At 40.2% G+C, this 21,773-nt stretch overlaps 1 protein-coding gene across 1 annotated transcript in view; it reads left to right on the forward strand.

Annotated features, from left to right (window-relative positions):
• Nucleotides 1–21,773, forward strand: part of LOC126470752 (NACHT and WD repeat domain-containing protein 2) — a 312,185-nt gene that overhangs the window by 216,583 nt on the left and 73,829 nt on the right. The window contains exon 19 of the mRNA XM_050098758.1: nt 5,201–5,401. Coding sequence (XP_049954715.1) covers nt 5,201–5,401 — 201 coding nt within the window. The remainder of the gene's footprint in view (nt 1–5,200; nt 5,402–21,773) is intronic.

Raw genomic sequence — 21,773 nt, forward strand, 5'->3', positions numbered from 1 at the left:
ATAGTACTTTGAGTTAGAGTTACGACATAATGGATTACTGGATCATTACATTTATTGTATGCATCCATCTGGCTTTGATGTAAAGACTTTAGATATATGACAAGTGAATACAAGTTCCATAAACTGCATCTTTGCATGCTCGAAATTCTGTAATATCTAAAACTCTCAGTTTAGGAAATAGGCACTGTATATCTGTTACTCATAAGTATTTAGTATACCATTATAGTCAGTTAATTCCTAGAGATAACAAATAAGAGTCTTTGTTGTTGAATCATATGTAACTCAAAATATCAATAAGGCCTTGGACACTCTTATAGAAGGGCAGTAGTTCAAATATCCGTCTGGCCATCAGCTGACCTTCGAAGAATTGTGTAGTCCAATTTAAACTGTAGATTATGCTGAAATAAGTATAAAATACACTGAAGCACCAAAGGAACTGGTACAGGAATGCATATTCAAATACAGATATGTAAACAGGCAGAATACAGTGCTACATTTGTCAGTGTCTATATATGACAACAAGTGTCTGGCACAGTTGTTAGATCAGTTACTGCTGCTACAATGGCAGGTTATCAAGATTTAAGTGAGTTTGAATGTGGTGTTATAGTCAGCGCATTAGTGATAGGACATAGTATCTCTGAGGTAGTGATGAAGTGGGGATTTTCCCATATGACCATTTCCCTAATTTACCATGAGTATCAGGAATCTGGTAAAACATCAGATCTGCAACATCACTGCAGCTGGAAAACGGTACTGCAAGAATGGGACCAAAGATGATGGAAGAGAATTGTTCACCATGACAGAAGTGCAACCCTTTGACAACTTGCTGCAGATTTCATTGCTGGGCCATCGACAAGTGTTGTGACCCATTCAATGAAATGTCATCAACATTGGGCTTTCAGAGCCAAAGGCCCACACTTGTGTTCCCGTGATGACCACATGACACAAAGCTTTACGCTTTGCCTAGGCCCGTCAACACTGACTGTTAATGACTGGTCATAGGAGTCTCATTTAAAATTGATTTGGGTGGATAGACGTGTATGGGTATGGAGACAACCTTATGAATATATGGAGTCTGCATGTCAGCAGGCGACCGTTCAAGCTGGTGGAGGCTCTGTAATGGTGTGGGGCATGTCTAGTTGGAGTGGTATGGGACCCCTGTATGTCTAGATATGACTCGGACAGGTGGCACATATGTAAGCTTCCTGTTTGGTCACCTGCTTCTATTCACATCCATTGGGCAATTCCAGCACAACAATGCGACACCCCATAAGTCCAGAACTGCTACAGGAATTTCCCCAGACATGTACATTATTGAGCATATCTGGCATGCCTTGCAACATGCTGTTCAGAAGAGATCTCCATCCTCTCGTACTCTTAGGGATTTATGGATAGCCCTGCAGGATTCATGGTGTCAGTTCCCTCCAGCAATATTCACACATTAGTCGAGTCCATGCCACATCATGGTGCGGCACTTCTGTATGCTCGCATGGGCCCAGTATTAGGCAGGTGTACCAGTTTCTTTGGCTCTTGAGTATATATGTATACTAGCCACAGCAATAAAAGTAGCTCTACAATCTTTAAATGGGAGATAAAATAATGGAGACAGAGAAATGGTACAAGAAAATATGAGGGAAGGATAAACCTCTCCAGCCACCATTTATCTAGAGGAATCTGTGAGCTGTGTGAGAAGAACTAATATATGAGGTCAAGGAGAGAAATTCTGAGCCTGGCAGTGAAAGAGCATGTTTTTAGCTCAAATGTGTACATTTCCAAAATAATAAAATGATGGAAAGTCCAAGATGGAATAAAAATGATATGGAAAGGATAGATTGCTACTCACCACATAGGGGAGGCATTGAGTCACAGATAGGGACAATGAAAAAGATTACTAATATAATTAACCTTTTGGACAAAGTCTTACCTCCAAAATAGAAAACAGACACATATTCACATAAGCGCACCTCATACACACATGGGTACTTGGAGCTATTGGCCATGTGTTCTATGTTGTGCTTTTGTGAATGTGTGTGTGCATGTTTTCTGTTTTGGACGAAGAACTTTGTCTGAAAGCTTACTTATGAAAGTTCTTTTTCAATGTTCCAGTCTGCGACTCAATGCTTCCTCTATGTGGAGAGTAGTTATCTATCCTTTCAATATTGTTGTTTTTCAAAATAATCATCAATGCCAACACATTTTGATGAAGCTGTCTCCAGTGAGTGAACCTCCTGTATTATGATTCTGGAAGGTCTGAAAAACACTTGTCTACAGCTGTCATACTCATAACCTTAGAATTAAATAGGTTTCCAGCCACAAATTCATTTAGATGTCAGAATGAAGCAAGCCAGAGCATAGCACATCTGGTAAATGGATAATGGATATTGCATCTATTCATACTTCAAATCTCTTAGTTCTCTATTGTCAAAACACCTTTGCAGACAAATAGGCTGAGAATTATTATTCTTAGTATTATTATTTTACAGCCCACTCATTTCTTAACTTTTCTAACATGTTTTTTCATTACTTTGATTTAAGAAACTTGCATAGTTGTTACATGTCCATAGAGCATTTTACTGATTCTTTTATTGAAGTGATGTGTAATGAGTCAGTTTCCTGGATATGTATAAACAATTAGTTTTAACATTAGAGACTGCATTATTGTTTTAGTTCTACATTTAAAAACAAGATTTTTTAAAATTTTATCTGGCTACCAATTTTCAGTAGAAAATCATTGATAGAATAGAAGGAGTGGTCCAGGGGAGATGGTTTTAAGTCAGATTTAAAATGTCCTTTCATACCTGTCAGACATTTTACGTTACTGGCCTGTCAGACATTTTACGTTACGGGAAAAATGATCAAAAATTTTTGTTGCTGGATATTGAATTCTTTTCTGAGCTACTGAAAGCTTTAATATTGGATAATAAAGGTTAATTTTCTGTATAGACCATTCTTCTCCAATTGTGTTAGATTATTTATAACGAATTTCATTATTGAATATATGTATTGTGTTGTGCAGTTAAAATGCCTAGCTCATTGAATAGGTACCTACTTGATGTCTGTGGGTGTACACCACATTTTATTCTTCCTACTGCTTGCTTTTGTGCAATCAATGCCTTCTTTCTAAGATATGAGTTATCGCATAACATTATTCCATAAGACATTAGTGAGTGGAAAGATGCAAAATATGTCAGGAGATTGCTTCATTTGTTTCCAAGATTAGCAGTTTATGAGGAGCAAAAGTAGCTGAACTTCCCTGTTTGAGAAGCTCAGTACTGTGCTTCTGCCAGAACAAGTTTTCATAAATGTGTACACCCAAACATTTGGAGAATTCTACACTGTTTACTGACTGCTGTTCATGTGCTATATCAAATGTTGGTATGACTGTAATTGTTATGTAGAATTGAATATAGTGTGTATTTTTCAGTTACTGGAAAACAATAACTGGCCATAAACATGCAGGTTTGCTAGATCAACTGTATGAAAAAATTACAAAAGCCTGAACAAATTTTTTGCCTACAAATTTGCTTTGGCAGTTGAAAAACTAAGAGATTTGAAGCATGAATTGTTGCAATATTCACATTGCAATGAATTGTTGCAATGTTATTTGGTCTGTTAGGTAATCAGTCAGAAGAATGCTTTTGCATCATAGAAAATGTAGGCCATTACTTTTATTTTTCTTCAGAACTACCCACTTCCCCTCATGAGTTTGTGTGCTGTTGCAATTTTGCCATTTAGAAACAGTTATCACTAAAAAAACATGTCAACAATCTTGCAAAAAGCTTTCTTATGGTAAATTCGTCATGTGAAATGTACTCTATTCTTTAAATGATACATCTATGTTGTCAACTGCTTCAGGCACCTTAAATTGCTAGTTATCCAATATCAGATTGTGTACTTTCTTGATGTTTTCATCTGTAGTTATAGATTTTGGACATTCTTCATGTGACTCATCTGAAATAGACGTACAACACACTCAAATTCAACCCATGATTTAATAGCTGTTAAAAATGAAGGACCTAAATCTTAAAAATCGTGAAAAAATCTTTTAATAAATTTACATTGTTAATAAACAATACAAAACAGAGTTTTACAATGTCATAGCATTCGAATTTATTCATTTGAACCAAACATACAGAACAAAACTAACATTAAGCTTTATAAACAAAACTATTCAAGTATCAGGTTGATGCTTGTCTTAACAGTATTGTGCAGCATGTGCCAATATTTGAAAAAACAAAAACAAAAAATGTTTATATCTGCCCTCGATGCTAGACCAAGAAAATCCTCTTCTTGATATCATAATATGTTGGACATTTCAGAAGGATACTGAAAGAAACTTGTAAAGGGTTTCTAAAGGAAAAAAATTGAGAACAGGAATCCATACAACCTAAGAGGATGTTCACAATCTAACAGACACCTTCTAGTGAGAATGTCAGCCAGTAGGACACTTTCTGTAATTTTGTTTATTTCCTGTTGGTAATTTAAATTTTCTTTTACCCTATGTTTACTTTCCATTGCAGTACAGGAAAGTGTCAAATTCTTCAAATCTGTAATGCTGAATGTGATAAATGATGCTCAAGTGGTGTACCTGTAGGTGTTGATCTCTGTATTTTCATTGCTCTATAGCTTCGTTTGATGAGATTTATGAACTAAAATTTCTGATAGATTCTGTACTTGTTTTTCCAGGTATTAGTTTTCCATGGTTTACATACAATAATATAAATCATATTAGCTGTGTGTCTGTTGTGCATTTGTATTTGGGGGTGGGGGTGAAGGGGCATATATAGTGCTGGTGATAAATTTCAAGTTCCTGAATTAGTAATCCATGTTCTCTGACTGAATTTTTATCAGTGAGATGCTGTAAGATCTAAAAATCATGAGAGGATTTTTTCTAATTAATTTGCTGTTTGATTGTAGATTGTATTTGCACTTGTTTTGTATGAAGCACTGAATAAAAGATCCTCAGTTGCTTTTGTTAATCATATCTTATTGTAATGTAGTTACATTATAAAGAATTATTTTTACAACTAACAAAAATTATAGATACTGACTCTAATTCATGAAAATCACAGCTTTAAGATTATTAATATAGATTTTGTATTTGTGGGGAAATTAAAATGCACTAGTTTCATTCACTTTATGAATGAAGCATGTTTTCTTAATGAGATGCACCAATTAAGACTCACATTTTCCAGTACAGGTGCCAATTTAACATGCGTGGCCAAATGGAGGAAATACATGATGTTCCCTCTGCAACTGATAAATTTGTTGTGTCAACTGCTGATTTCACATCACTTGAAGACTATCGTCTGTTACTTTGGACAGGCGATCTGGAGGATCAGGATATGCAGCTCCATTATTTCACTGAAAATGGTTCTGCTGAAATTCTCAGCTTTCATAGGTTTGAATCTATATATTTCTAAGTCTAGCTATATTATTTCGCTTGTCAATATTATGTTGTGTGTCAGATTATACATCACATCATTACTATATACTTAAATAACAACTGTGATTAATTAAATATTTGGCATGTGATGCTTAAAATACAGGTGGTTAAGGGGAAGCTGCTGAGTAGGATTAAAAATCATTTATCTATTCATTCATTCATTCACATTTCATGACCAATAAATTCCTTAATGAAAGAGAGTATTCAGGGATGTGCAACATGTCAAATTATACAACAGTTGGCAGAAGCATCCACTGCAGATTACTTTGAAATAACAAATAAACAGTAGATAATCAATATATAAATAAATCTACTGTTCTTCCTCTACCTTACTTAGTTGCTATATGTTGAATGAATGACAGTTTATATATTATTCAAAACTAATTGTATATGTAATTTTACACACAACACTATTAGTTGTCTGTATAATTGAAAGTTAAAACCTGTCTGTGATAAGCATTAGTTTTAAGCAGAATTATGTCCATAAGTCCAAATATTCCAATCAATTACAGTATGTAAAGGTTAAATGCCATACAATCACTGGGCTGGTATATTCATGTTGCTGATTATAGCTTGAAGTGGCTGAAGTAGAGGGTTTCATAGGCTAATCTTAAAGCCTTTGAGGTACCACTTTGATTGTACATCAAACTCAAGGATAAAAAGTAACTTGGAATGAGCACACAACTCACTGAGGATAGTAGGCAAACACCTCCCTGCTACTATAATTTCATCTTGTTGTGGAGAGTAATGAACTACTTATTCTTTTTATTTTGATATTCATCTCACACATCTGTAGTTAATGTTGTTTATTAATTAAGAGTTCTTAGGACTTCATTATGAGGCACATCTGGTGACCGCTTATGTACTGTACAACGACAAGTTTGGCTCCACCTTGACTAGAAAATCAACTAAGGTGCTAGATTTATCATTAATTTTATTTGGCTGCTTAGCAGAACATATGTAAAAAGCCAAATATATTTGTTTTCACTGTTTATTATTCATGAACAGAATGTGAAAGTCAATCAGTAATATTGACATATTTATTGTTGAATGTTCCAGCGTGTTTAAGATAGACATATGTACAGCTAACTGTTCTGACCATCATACAGAAAACAATGAATATGTTATTACACAGAATACAGAAATACTGGGCTTTCAGAAAATTCACATGAGACTCACTGGATTCTTAAACTACTTATCTACCTCACTGCCATACTGATTTAAAATCTTATAAAAATGCTGAAAAAATTTTTGTGTACAGGAACATTTGTTTTACTCATTTTTTTACCAAGCTGTTATAAAAATCACTGTCAGTTTTTTATTTCTTCATCACTTGCAAATCCAATTAGAATGAGAAAACCATGCACTTCAGGGAAAAGGTGATGATAAATCAACATAGGTCCAGGTTATTAACAAGGTATTAATTATTTTCAAAGAAAATGAAGCAACTACTATTGATTCATTGCATCCAAGCATGGACAATCATTAAGATGATGGGTGGCTTGCGGAGTATCAATGTAGATGTAGAACATATCTCAATCAATAACAGCAGAAACAGCTGGATTATTAGTTACTGTCTCTCGTGATCACATAATGTCAACCAAACAGACAACCTTCCAGTGCCAAAACATCACCACCATCACTCTTGGAGTGCCCAATTTGCTGGTTGTGACAAAGACTGACTATGATGCCATTCTCTAGATTAGCATTTGTATTCTGCCATTTTGTGTTACGACAAGGTCTCATAATCAGTTATAATGTGATCACAAAACTAGCCACCATTCTTCTCATTGCAACTGATGAATTAAAAGGCATTTCTCTATTTATTATTATTACATGTATTAATTTGAGGAACTCACATAGCAATCAGATTCTGAAATATACATGAATGATAATTTCACAAATAAGAAGTCGAAATTTTATACATAAAGGTGTGTAAAATAGTCCAGGGGATACATCTGACCTCCAGATATATTTTGTTAACAACTATTTTGGGTGAAGTTGTCTACAAAATATTCCAGTTAATAATCAGCCCTTAATGTTTTGTCAGTAGTTGTGATCTTTTAATGCATTGAACACCATGTGCTACATACTGTAGCATAGACAGTTGGCCTTGTGGCAACCACTGGTCCATTTCCTGTACTTGTAGGCCATATTGCCACATATCTCCATCTATATCTGAATGTAAACATGACACTTTTGTGATTACTAGATGAACTAGTTATGAAACACACTGCTCTTGTTTGTATTCTCCCTATTACCTCTATCAACTGTATCTGGAAAAGGTTCTAGACTAATGAGCAATACTCAGGTATCAACAAAATATGGGTTTCGTAAGTTATCTCCTTCATGGGTGGACCACACTTCCTGAGGACTCATCCAGCAGATCTCAGACTAGCGTCTGCCTTTCCAGCAGTTAATTTTGCATGTTGTTGAACTTTTTATGAATACTACCAGTTAATTAATGGGTATAATTGTTTCAAGTGAGTGTTCAGCATTCATATAATCAAACACAGGTGGACCTTTCCATGCATTAAAGGTGAATATGGCTTGTCCGTAATTATAATGGGGTGTTAATTTCAGATTTGAAAATTGAGGATGATTCTACTACTTCAAATAGCTCCTCAGTCTCCCTCATTAGGCTGAATGGACTACATTTACAGTTTCCTCACCATGGAAAGTTCCTTGATAGTACTGGGGGGTAAACCAGTGTGCCAGTTATATATACTGGCTATTCAATCAAGGTGTAGCACTTTGTTTCCTAAATGAATGCAAGACACTGCACCTGCTGACCTCTCTTTAGAAAAACATAGTGTAAATATACAAATTACCAGGGTTCTGCAAATTGGAGCAATGGATGGGTGGCATATAACAGATCCATTCATGAGAAACAATTAAATATGGTTTATCTTTGGGGTACCAGTCTTTAACCAGCCAGTTAAATGTAATAATTATAGATTGCCAATAGAGCTAATCACCTCACTAAAATGTCCCCCAATACTAGTTTTGCCCTTTTAAGTGCAACATTGATGACAGACTTATTTAAATTAAGAGTATAGCTACAAATAAGGTCAAGAAAGCTAATTTGAATGTCTTGGTGTTATTAATAAACTTGCTTGTTTTTCTCTAACGAATGTAACTTTTTATTGCATTGTGTAATGATGGCAGGAAGAAGATACCTTCTTGCAAGAGAAGTACATCCAATCTTTCCATTTCTGTTACCAGAGCGGTACCTCAAATCCACAAAAGGGGCCTGGCTCATTCCAGGAAGGCCCATTTCACTCCTCTTTTCTTTGTTTCCTCCACAAGGAGGTCGGTGGCAGTAGCAGCAGCAGAGAAGAACTAGTCAATGTTGGCTGTGATTTCAGTGACTGCCTCTGCACTCATCGTGAGTGTCTCCAACACCGTAGTGCACATGCTCTCATGGAGAGCCACAGTCCCAGTGGCATACTGCTGTTCAGCCACATCCTTTGTGGCATGCCCCTGACAAGCTTGATCCATGGACCTTTGGATAGAGGTTGCAGTTGTGTGTCTTCTGGTTACTGTATTAGCCCTACCTCTGTATTTTCCTTTGTGCCAAACTCATGGTTGACCTCCTCATTATCCACTTGCACATATTTTCGAAACAATTTCTAATTAAACGTGTGTGCTGGTGCAAAATCTCTGACCTGGCTGGTCAGTGCCAATGTAGTTGCCGCTGCCAACCAACCACGTGGTAAAGTGATGCCAGGGCTGGACTTCAGTTTAGTTGTTTTAATTCAACGTGGTACCACGGTACTATAGGTTTTAATTTTTAATGTTAACTGTGCCGTACTCTGGAATGTTATAGTAATTTTATGCTTCTGAAGAAGGCTAGATTATTCTAGCCAAAACCTGGGTAAAGGCCAGAAACTTTTCGCAACTGAGGCAGATTTTTCAATGCATTAAGTTTCCTTTACTTGTTTTTTCTCTGACAAATATAACTTTTTACTGTGTTAAATAACACCAGCAGGAAGGAGAGCCATTATCCCTTACAGGACACCATAAATACGAAATATGCAAAATTACAGAGCATGTACCTCTCGTGCAAGTAGGCAGAGAAGTCCCAATTGCTTATGCAAGGGATAAGCATTGAGTGCGAATTAATCTCATATGCATGGCAGCATCTCCTCAAAAGACTATCCTGTCCCTCCCAGCTACCATCATCCAGTTGCCTCCTCACCCAACCTTACTGAAATGAAAATGGGTGATTAATTTACAAAAAATGGTAAAAAATTACATTATTACAATAATATGTGCTGTTGTAGAATACAGTGGTATCTTAGATTCCCCAGATCATGATGACAAATATTTTGCTTGTTGTATGTGTGAAAAAGAAATGTTTTGCATGTGCAGCAATGCACAGATCTTTGACTTGTCAGAATAGTAAGTGCACCACAACACTGGACTGGACTATGGGTGTAGTAAATCAGCAATCCTGGAACTTGTTTTTAAGAAGACTTTATTTATCACATACATGCTTGATTTTTCGTATAAGCAAGCAGTAGTAAAATTCCTACCTTTTTCAGTATTTCTAGGATTCTTTCACATTTAGACCTAAGATAGCAAACTGGTAAGATATCAAACCCAAAGTAGTGGGTTTATATCATTTGAGACTGATGGTGTATGTAGTGATATACCCATACAAGTTATGGTGGAAACGTGATTAATTACATACTTCCAATTATAAATTTCTGTTTTTAACAAGTAATAATAATAATAATAATAATAATAAAGTAATAAAAATAAAAGAATACTAAGACAGAAAGTGAGAAGTCCTATACAGGAAGTGACAAAAAGATCTGACAGTTTTAAAGTACAAATAACACAGATGTTAAGAGTGATAAAAAATGTTTTATTGGTTATTACAGAATGGTGTTAATGGAAATTAAAGAAAATAACATTGGAACACTCCAATTCATCAGTTTAAGATTTAAAGATGACGTCCTTCAAATGACGCCCTTCTGTGTCGAAGCACATTCCCAGTCCCACACCAAAACTGTCGAACACCTTCCCTAACATTGCAGGAGACAGGTCGGCAATTTCTTGAGTTATAGCCACCTTAAATTTGCCCATTGTGTGGGGCTTGTTTGTGTAGATTCTTGATTTCAAGAAACTCCACAAGAAAAAAATAAAAAACGCTTAGACCAGGAGAGCATACTGGCCATGCAATATACTCAAAATGCGAGATTACTCAGCCACAAAACTTACTTTTCAAAAAGTCTATCACCTGATTGGCTGTATGGGCAGTTACCCCATCCTGCTGGAACCACATACTACTGTGCACTAAGTGTTTTCTCTGAAGTTCAGGGATCAGGAAGTTTTGTAACATCAACAGATAACATAGCAACATTTTCTTGCAAATTGACCATAACAGTTTGACCACCCTCTTCAAAGAAGTATGGCCCAATGACACACATTTTTGTTACACCACACCACACAGTGACCCTAGGACTACGCACAGGAGATTCATACAGTGCTTCAGGATTTGTAGCTGACCAGTAACGAAAGTTCTGTTTGCTTACATAATGGTGCAGATGAAAGTGCACCTTGTTGCTCATCATGAAAATTTTTTCATCTGTCATCAAATCAGTCATTTGCTCTGAAAATACTTTTCGCTTTGCATAGTCATTTGGCTGTAACTGCTGAACAATAGCCATTTTGTATGGATAGAAATGCAGATCGAACCACAAAATTCATCTTACTGAGTGGTCAGGAGCTTGTTTACGGGTCGGCCATTAAGGACTGGCTTCCACAACTTCTCTTACTCTATTGATATTCTCTGGCTGACCTTGGATGGCCTGTCAACTTCTGTTTCAGTGCTGGACTGGTAGCTCTGAAGTTACTCACCCACAGCATAATTGTGTTGCATGTCGGAACTTTTCTTTGTGGACCTAAATTAAATGCCTATGGAACTGCCACTGCACAGCAATACAGGAGTCACCACTTTTAAAAAACACCTTGAAAACAAATGCACGATGCTCAACCAACCACTGCTCCATGGCTACTAAAAATGTCCATGTGTAGGCTCTGAAACATGCCCACCAACCTCCACCACCTACTTGCTCAACTGTGTGGTGGCAAAAACTGTCAGATAATTTTGCCACTCCCTGTATAATGGGAAGATATTCAGTTAAACACTCAAGAAGAAAACAAAAAGTAAGGATCAGAGTAATGAGATTCGTTGTATCATGCAAATAATATCTGACATTATCACTATCATAACTGGTGTCCTGTGTTCAGTGAAGTGTCCCTCATGGGGACACAGGGAAAACAATGATCAAGTTGCAGACAAGTTTATTGACAGCAAAAATACATCTGTTTCAACAGTAAGAACAAAAGGCACAAAATATGTCTTATTTGGTACTGGTCCAGCGGCTTGACCGAGCTGCTATCTATAAAGTCACATGACTGTTTTCTAGTATATTGTAACAGCACTAAGAGCATCATAGGAAACTACACTTGCTGGGAAATAATCCAAGTTCTGAGCATGTTATCCTGATTAGGCCCAACTAAGGCACCGAAAAGTCTATCCTAAATGCAGCCTAAGTCCACAGAGGAAACAATGATGAAAGATGAGAACAGTGGCATTGGCCCTAAAATGGGATTTGAGAGCATCCTGAGACAATGAGGTCAGTATCACCCACCTGGAGGCCAGGAGAGGCACTTGAAGCTGGAAGAACTGGCTCATGTAGTCCATGCACTGATCTTTATAGCTGCTGGAGGTGGAATATTTGTGATACTATTTCCTTGTCATGCATTGTGGGGATGCAAATAGGTCTGTTGGAAGTGATGGACCCTGCCAGTACTTGTACCACTACCTAGTGCCTGGTCATGACTGCAACATGGAGAGCTCATGATGCTGAGGCATGTAGACAATGTGCAGACTGCCATATGCTCGAAGCGGCCTAGGTACGCAAGGGATTGCTACTTACTTTTCCGTAGATCTCTGATACAGCAGTCAGTATCTTAGAACCTGTAAAAATCTATGAAATAAAGATATTCTTGAACATATTCTCAGTTCGAATATAACATATTTCCTTTGAGACAGAAAAGCTTCTGTCCACAAATCAGCATGGGTTTAGAAAGACTCACTGAAGCGAAACACAACTTGCTCTTTTCTCACATGATATCCTGTGAACTATGGATGAAAGGGAACAGGCAGATTCCACATTCCTAGATTTCCAAAAAGCATTTGACATGATGCCCCACTGAAGACTGCTAAAGAAGATACAAATATATGGAATAGGTTCCCAGATATGTAAGTGGCTTGAAGACTTCTTAAGTAATAGGACCCAGTACACTGTCCTTGAAGACAAGTGTTCATCAGAGACAAGGGTATCATCAGTAGTGCCACAGGGAAGTGTGGCAGGATTGCTATTATTCTCTGTGTACATAAATAATCTCATGGACAGGATGAGGAGGGGCTGTTTGCTGATGATGCAATGGTGTGCAGGAAGGTGGCATCATTAAGTGACTGTTGGAGGGTACAAGATGACTTAGAAAAATTTTATAGGTGGTGTAATGAATGGCAGCTAGGTCTAAATGTAGAAAAATGAAAGTTTATGCAGATGAGTAGGAAAACCAATCCCTTAATGTTTGAATACAGCATTAGTAATGTACTGCTGGACACAGTCAGGCTGATTAAATATCTAGACATAAAGTTGCAAAGCGATATGAAATGGAATGAGCATATAAGGATTGTAGTGACTCATCTGTAAAGGAGACTGCATAGAGAAAACTAGAGTGACCCATTCTTGATTACTGCTCAAATGTCTGGGATCTCCACCAGGTCAGATTAAAGGAAGACATTGGAGCAACTCAAAGGCAGGCTGCTAGATTTGTTGCCAGTATTTTCGATCACCAGGCAAGTATTACAGAAGTGCTTCAGGAACTCAAATGGGAATCCATGGAGGGCAGGCAATGTTATTTTCAAAGAATGCTGTTGAAAAAATTTAGAGAACTGGCATCTGAAGCTGACTGCAGAACGATCCTACTGCTACCAACTTACATTTTGAGAGAATTTAGGGCTCATTTGGAGGCATATAGACACTCATTTTTCCCTTGCTCTGTTTGAGTGTGGAAAAGGGAGGGAAATGACAAGTAGTGGAACAACATACCCTTCACCATGTGCTGTAGTGTGACTTGTGGAGTGTGTATCTAGCTGTAAATGTAGATCATCTCAAATTTCAGCTTGTAAGAAACTTAGTAACATAAGGAAGTCTGTATTGTATAGAACAGCACAAACTTCATAGAAAATGCTTAAAAACCAAATAAATAACTTGATTTACTCCTCATAATGCCAGATGCAGTTGGTGTAAATTTTATTTAACACCAAACAACTGAAGAGATTTTTTTGAAAAATAAAGAAATTTTAATAAAAAGTATAATAATTATAATTGTTGGAGTGGGAGAAGATTTCACAATTTTGGAAAAAATATATTTGAAGATTCTCATCCATCACTGAAATGATGGGAAACCCATGTGCTGTCATCAAAAGTTATAAGTAATTTTGCAACATTGAAAAACCAATTCATTGGGGAAGTCATATATTTCTTCAGTAAAGTCAGTTGAAACTGCCTTATACCCATAAGACATCACAACATACCAAGTAGTATAACATATTTCTGTCATGTTGGGATGTTGTAACTGAGTATTATGATCAATTCAGCCCAAACATTTATGGTAGCAGAAGCGGTATTACCTACTATGTTTCTATATAAGGTGGCACTTACATGCTTGTAATATCTAATTATATGCTTCCTTGACAGGGCAGAACTACAACAGAAATATGGCAACACAATAAGAAATAATCAATAACATTTATTAATAGTAATGACATACAATTGTATTAATGTTAATAACACTTTGGTGCATGACATTTAATGTCATACGGCACTGATTTGTACTTGCATTCTTTAAGCTGCCATCACCCATCACAAACCATGAGTGGTTTTAAAACCCTTGTGCACAGGGCACATATGGTGTCGGATACAGAGAATTTGCCTATGGAACTTGCACAGTTAAGGACAATGTTCAGAGACAATGGATACTCAACCCAGAAAATTGACAGGGCTTTCTCAACTAAAGCCAGGAATCGGGAAGTGGATAAAGAGGAGAACGTGCCAACCAAATCTCTATCTTTTCTTCCCTTTGTTGGAAATATCTCCTTCACAATAGTGAGGATTCTTAATAATTTTCACATGAAAGTGGTTTTTCGTCCACCTTCTAAGATTTCGGATCTGCTGGGATTGGTGAAGGATGATTTGCTGCTGCAGAAGGCAGGAATTTATAAAATACCATGTCAGTGTGGTATGGCCTATATAGGACAGACAACAGGTACAGTGGAAGAGCGTTGTACGGCACATCAGCATTGCATTTGCCTACTTCAATCTAGTAAGTCTGCAGTTGTGGAACATTGTATTTCCAATGGACATTCAATGGAGTATGACAGAAGTTCGATTTTGGCCACAGCAACAACATTTTGGGACTCCATTATCAAAGAATCTGTTGAAATATGCATTGCAGAAAATCTAACAAACCGTGACAATGGTTACCAACTAAATAACTTGTGGATTCCCCTCATCTCCGAAGTTTGCTCGAGACGAAGATGCCAGCAGACTATGATAGCTGTAGCCAGCAACAGTACCAATGGCAGCTGAGTCTTGCAGTTGCACCAGTGAGGGCGCTGCCACTGGGCAGTGTGGTCCTACTGTCTCTGCAACTTCAACGCATGCATGGCAGTACCATCAGCACACTATATAAGATAGAGTGGAGAACATCTTTGTCAATCCTCGTGTGGCTCACCTGAAATGGCTGGCAGTTGTCCAGCCAAAATATCATGCAATGAAGTTTAGGACAACTGGTTGCAATCCCAAAATCTCTTTGAACAGTCATAACTAATACAATAAAACCTAAATACCTTTGCTGTCTCTTGTCAGTCTATGAATTAGTCACTATAACAAAGTATTATGCAGACACTCATAGTTAACTGTTGCTATTACTCCATAAACAGTGATTGATAGATCAGAACTGTAGTCTTCTGAATGGAACTGTTCAAACTGTATATCTGCTGCTACAGCAGGAACTGGTAGAACCATTAGAACTGTGTTAGTGTCAGCAGCACGTCGTTTTTTGTGCTTGTTGGTGGAAGGGTCTCCATCCATGCTCATTCTTGGTGGAAGTGGAGTAGTCCACTGTTGACAATGCTCTCTCTGGCATTTGACAACATGTGTAGCAAATGGTGTGGCTGTGTGGTGGTGGTGGCCTCTCATGGAATTGCTGTGTATGTCTTGAGCTATATACACATCCCACCCCTGGAGAGGGGGGGGGGGGGGTGCTGATGAAGCTGGCTGGCTCCATAAGTATCCTGCTTCCTCGGTCCCCAACATATGTATTTGGTGGGTGCACACATGTTGCTCCCCCTGACATTAAACCACGGCACCATGGGAAATGGGAAATCCACAAAAAACTATGGTGAGGGGGCAGATGGTCAAGATTTTGTCATTTTGATGATCATAGAGTGGTCTGAGGTGTGAGGCACGATTTCCATTTTCATAGATTCATTGCTAGATCCCACTGCTGGTGTCACTGGAGGAGAGGGGGTTAGGCTGGTGGCTGCATCAGAAAGTTCCTCAGACAGCTGGCTCCACAGAGGTCTTCTAATCATATTAAATGAAACAGCCTAGGAGCTGTGCATATATGTATATGGGCACAGTGTGGCCTGATTTGAGTTTTATGATGCACTGTGACTCCATGTGAACATTTAACTTTAATCATTACATTACCAAGCTGCTCTATGACTGTGCCTGGTACCCATGTCTTTTTCCTAAATTTGTACATTGTAATGAGTACCAGATGATTCAGTTTAAAAAATGTTTTGGCTGCTGTCAAAGCTCAGCTGCTGGATCCATAAGTAGCTTTAAAATGGACAGTAATGTGCAATGTAGTCTTCCATGTAGTTTCTCAGCTGTAGATTACGCATCATGTGCAGTGGCTCTTTAGAGAGAGAGAGAGAGAGAGAGAGAGAGAGAGAGAGAGAGAGAGAGATCAATAACACTGTCTTTATTATAGCATTGAACCAGCTTTGTCATGTGTAACCTGAATCTTCATACGAATATTTCATTGGGAGCACTGGCCTCAGGCTGAAATGGCACAGTCTTGAAGTGTGAAATGCCATTGGTTTCACCAAATAGTTTAAATATCTGAGAAGAAAATTGAGTGACACTGTCAGTGACAATAGATTTCAGCAATCTTAATAGAGAAGGCCTTTGGCAAAAACTGAATAATCTTTGGGGAAGATATCTTGTGAATTATGAATTGTTATTTATTTGCCCATAATGTACATAATCTAAATCATTTGATTCAGGTACAGAAGACATGTCAAGTTGTGGTAAAATTTCACCACAAACAAAGAACAGCAGATGTTAAAGACAGCAGCATAATAATAATACAATTTCATTATACATACATACAATAGAATCTAATAATTACCCCTTGCTCAACCTCTACGAATTCTTTTATTGAATAGTAGCATTTCTCCCACAGATTCTGCTATAGACTCATTTTTAAATTTCTGGCTTCATACTAAATATGTTTTTGACCATTAACTTGTTATATATTGTCACCCTCATTTGCTGGGGAGTCCATGCATATAATTACAACTGGTATGTGGGTAGCATGAAATTATTTTTATTTCTTGTGTTATATGTATTGGTAAAAGGATTCTCCTGAAATAATTTTGTCTGGGTTTACTGGGTCTCACCACACTGGTTGCTTGGCTGTGCTGGTCATTGATGCATTATGAACATGTCAGTGTCCTCATACTGTATTGCTTCATCAGATACATGCATTTGTTTATATGCCCAAATTAATGGCAGAGATGGTTTTCTTAGACTAAGCAGGCCCTTCCAACATATCTTTAATGGAAGATCAGGTGAGAGTCACAGGCTCACAGGTAGGTGATAATTTCTGTAGGAGCTGAAATACAGAGGAGCCTGCATAAATGAGTAAAAATGATTTGCGTTCCAAATCAGCTGATGTACGATGTGTGATGAAGTACTACTCTAGACATTGTACATAATTGTTTCTTACTGTATGCTGGAAAGGTTGGTGACAGCATCTTCAGTTATAGTAGTTATTTTCAGCCTTAATCTGTGCTTTCTTCAAATCTGGTCAAGTGCACCACGATGAGCTCCCAGGTTGATGACAATTCTTGTAGCAACTGGGGCACCGTAGGACTGTCAGTTCCAGTTTGGTTATTGTTAGGACTTCAAGTTTAACACATATTTCAGAACGACACAACAACACAAATAAGTCACAGAGTAAGTTGACAAGTAAGACATGTGTACACGTTAGCATTCGAATGAGCACTGAGTCCCAGTTTAGCGGCCGCTGCTCAGCTGGCCGCTTAGATGGCGCAGCTGCTGCATGGCTGGCAGACAGCGCAGCACGTAGAGGACGCGCGTAATTGCGCGGCAGCACTTTGGATGAACGGCGAGTCACAACACTTTTCCCCCCTTTGAAATTGTTGCACTGGTCTTGATGGAGGTGTCCTGGAGATGGCTAACGTCCATAGGCGTTGTTTGACTCGCCGTAAAGTCTCGAGGAGGAGGCTTCCCGTACGTACGGAAGTGTCCCCGATGATAAGGGGTCGAGATGACAGGAGACGTAGGGGTCGAATCTGCTGGGGCCCAACGCACCAATCTGCCCGTTGCGGCAAGTCCAGTTGATATGACAGGAGACATGGGCGATGTGTCAGCGTCCGTTGGAGGAGGAGGCGGGTAGATTTGCTCTGACAGAGGATGGTCCTCCGATTCCTGCATGGGCACGTCTCCTGGTGGCGTCCGTTCTGGTGCTGGCATCGCGATGACGGTGAGAGGGCTGCGTTGTGAGTATTGAGAGATGCCAAGATCCCGAGCGTCAGGTAGAGCCAAAGGTGGTGTGGCGGCATTCGGAACAGGCGTTGCTAGCACCCGAGGCCGAAGCTGGTCCGAATGACGCACTGCAACACCCGTGTCCGTCTGGATTTCATACAGGCATCTGCCACGGTGTCTTAAGATGCGGCCCGGGCTCCATTTTGGCCGCCTGCCATATCCCTGTACCCAGACGAGGTCGTCGGCGGTGAACCGGCCAAGTGAAAGCACCCGCGGCCGCGAGGTGGGAGGCTGCAGAAGATGAAGTAGCGTGCGGGGCTGTCGGCCATGTAAGAGCTCAGCCGGGCTGTGGTCGCCCATGGGGGTGAAACGGTAAGACGCCAGAAACTGGAGAAGCGCATCATCAGCAGCAGAAGAAGTCAGAAATTTCCACATCTGAGCATTAAATGTGCGGACCAGTCGTTCAGCCTCACCATTGGATTGTGGATGGAACGACGGGGCCGTGACATGCGTAACGCCGTGACGATCACAAAAATCTGCAAGTTCGGAAGAGGCAAATTGCGGACCATTATCAGTAACAACAGTAGAGGGGAGGCCTTCCAAAGAGAAAATGCGGGCGAGAGCACTGGTGGTTGCCGCCGTGGTAGGCGACGTGCAACGGACAATGAAAGGAAAGTTAGAGTAGGCGTCAATTACGAGGAGCCAATAAGCACCTAAAAGGGTCCCGCAAAGTCAGCATGAATGCGCTCCCAGGGCTTCTCAGGCGAAGGCCACGGTGACAAGGATGACTTCGGGGCAGCGGCCTGTGACGCACAAGGGCCGCAGGCAGCGACCGTGTGTGCTATTTCAGAGTCGATGCCAGGCCAGTACACATGACGACGCGCCAGAGATTTTGTGCGAGACACACCCCAGTGCCCTTGGTGAAGGAGGCGCAAAACCGAAGCACGCAAAGACGCAGATACCACAACACGCGGCGAAGCATTGTCAGTGGAGAGGAGGATAACACCATCCCTAGCCGTGAGGCGGTAACGCAAAGCGTAGTAGTTCCGCAACGGATCAGAAGTCTTAGTGGACGGACGATCTGGCCAACCCTTCTGAATACAGCGTAAAACCCGGGAGAGGGTAGGGTCAGAACCTGTAGCAGCCGCCAGCCTGTCCCCAGTGATGGGGAACCCGTCCACAACCCGCTGCTCGGCAACATCCAGGTGGAAACACAAAAGTTTGTCCCTATCGAATGCCTGATCAGGACCCATGGGAAGGCGAGACAGAGCATCAGCATTCGCATGTTGAGCCGTTGACCGGAAATGAATCTCATAACTGAAACGGAACAAGTAAAGAACCCAACGCTGGAGTCTGTGTGCAGCCTTGTCGGGAAGTGACGTTGATGGATGAAACAAGGAAACAAGTGGCTTGTGATCCATAACAAGATGAAATTTTGAGCCATAGAGAAAAACACCGAACTTATGAAGAGCATAAATGATGGCCAAAGCTTCTTTCTCAATTTGAGAATACTTTTGTTGGGCATCCGTGAGCGTTTTGGAGGCATAAGCAATGGGTTGTTCCGAACCGTCAGAAAAACGGTGCGCAAGGACTGCACCGACCCCGTAATGAGAGGCGTCTGTGGCAAGAACAAGATGTTGGCCAGGTCGATAAGTAGCCAGGCACGGGGCCTGTTTCAGCATAGTCTTCAATTTCTGGAAAGCCACATCGCATGACGCAGACCAGTGGAAAGACACGTTTTTATGCAACAGGTGATGCAACGGCTGAGCCACCGAAGCAGCAGACAGTAAAAACTTGTAATAGTATGCTATTTTCCCCAAGAAGGGCTGCAGTTCCTTAACAGATGTAGGGCGAGGAAGGGCATCGATCGCAGCGACAGTTTGCTGAAGCAGTCAAATACCATCCTGAGAGAGTTGAAACCCCAAGTACGTGATAGATGCCTGAAAAAATTTTTATTTCTGAAGATTACACTTAAGACCGGCAGTCTGTAAGACATGAAAAAGTGTGTGGAGATTTTGAAGATGTTCGTCAGTGGTGGAGCCAGTGACAATAATGTCGTCCTGGTGATTTATACACCCAGGGACAGTGAGCAATAATTGTTCCAAGAATCGCTGAAAGAGAGCAGGGGTACTGGCAACCTCCAATGGCAACCGTTGGTATTGATGGAGGTCGAAAGGCGTGTTAAGGACCACAAACTGCCGGGAAGCAGCGTTGAGAGGAAGTTGGTGATAAGCTTCTGACAGGTCAATTTTAGAAAAATACTGGCCTCCAGCAAGTTTAGTGAACAGTTCTTCAGGACGGGGCATAGGGTAAGTGTCGATGAGGCATTGAGCTTTTACAGTTGCTTTGAAATCGCCACAGAGACGAATATCACCATTTGGCTTAGCAACTACAACGATAGGAGAGGACCACTCACTGGAAGTGACAGGAAGCAAGACCCCTGAAGCAGTGAGACGATCCAACTCCCGTTTTACCCGATCACGAAGGGCCACAGGAATGGGCCGAGCCCGAAAAAACTTAGGCCGAGCAGTGGGTTTTAGCGTGATATGAGCTTCAAAGTCGTTTGCACGGCCTAACCCAGGAGAAAAAAAGGGACGAGAATGTCGTCGACAAGGAATACAGTTGAGCATAAGGAATAGCATCAGAGACAATATTGACAGAGTCATCTATGGAGAACCCAAAAACGCGAAAGGTATCGAAACCAAAAAGATTTTCTGCGTTGCTCTGGTCGACCACAAATATGGGAACAGTGCGAACGACGGATTTGTAAGATGCCTCAGCATTAAACTGTCCCAAGAGAGAAATCTTTTTATTGTACGTCCGTAATTGCCGAGTGACAGAGGACAGGAGTGGAGAACCCAGCTCAAGATACGTCTGAGAATTAATTATAGTGGCAGCAGAACCGGTATCCACTTGCATGCGAACATCTCGACCAAGGATTTGGACAGTGAGGAATAACTTCCCTGAAAGGGAAGAAGTGCAATTGACAGACAACACAGAATCAGAATCAGCGTCATGTTCATGAACATCATGTATGCGGTCGGATTTGCAAACGGAAGACACATGCCCTTTCTTTTTGCAATTGTGACACACAGCCCAACGTTGGGGACAATCCTCGTGTGAATGTTTCGTAAAACACCGCGGACATGAAGGAAGTTGCCGGGGGTTTTGCTGCAGTTTCTTAGCGGGTTGTTTACGGCTAGGCCGAGGCTGCGCGTGGGAGCGCACTGCGGCCACGTCGGCCGGCGGGGACGCGCCGCACGCGTCGTCAACAGCGCACAGAGGTTGTATTTCCCCAACATCACCCCACGCCTCTATTTGCGCCCCAGCGGCGCGAGAAATTTCAAAAGACTGCGCAATGGAGAGAACTTCATCTAGAGTCGGATTCGCCAACTGAAGGGAACGTTGCCGAACTTCTTTGTCGGGCGCCGACC

The sequence above is a fragment of the Schistocerca serialis genome, chromosome 3 (assembly GCF_023864345.2).
Source record: "Schistocerca serialis cubense isolate TAMUIC-IGC-003099 chromosome 3, iqSchSeri2.2, whole genome shotgun sequence".
Lineage (NCBI taxonomy): Eukaryota > Metazoa > Arthropoda > Insecta > Orthoptera > Acrididae > Schistocerca > Schistocerca serialis.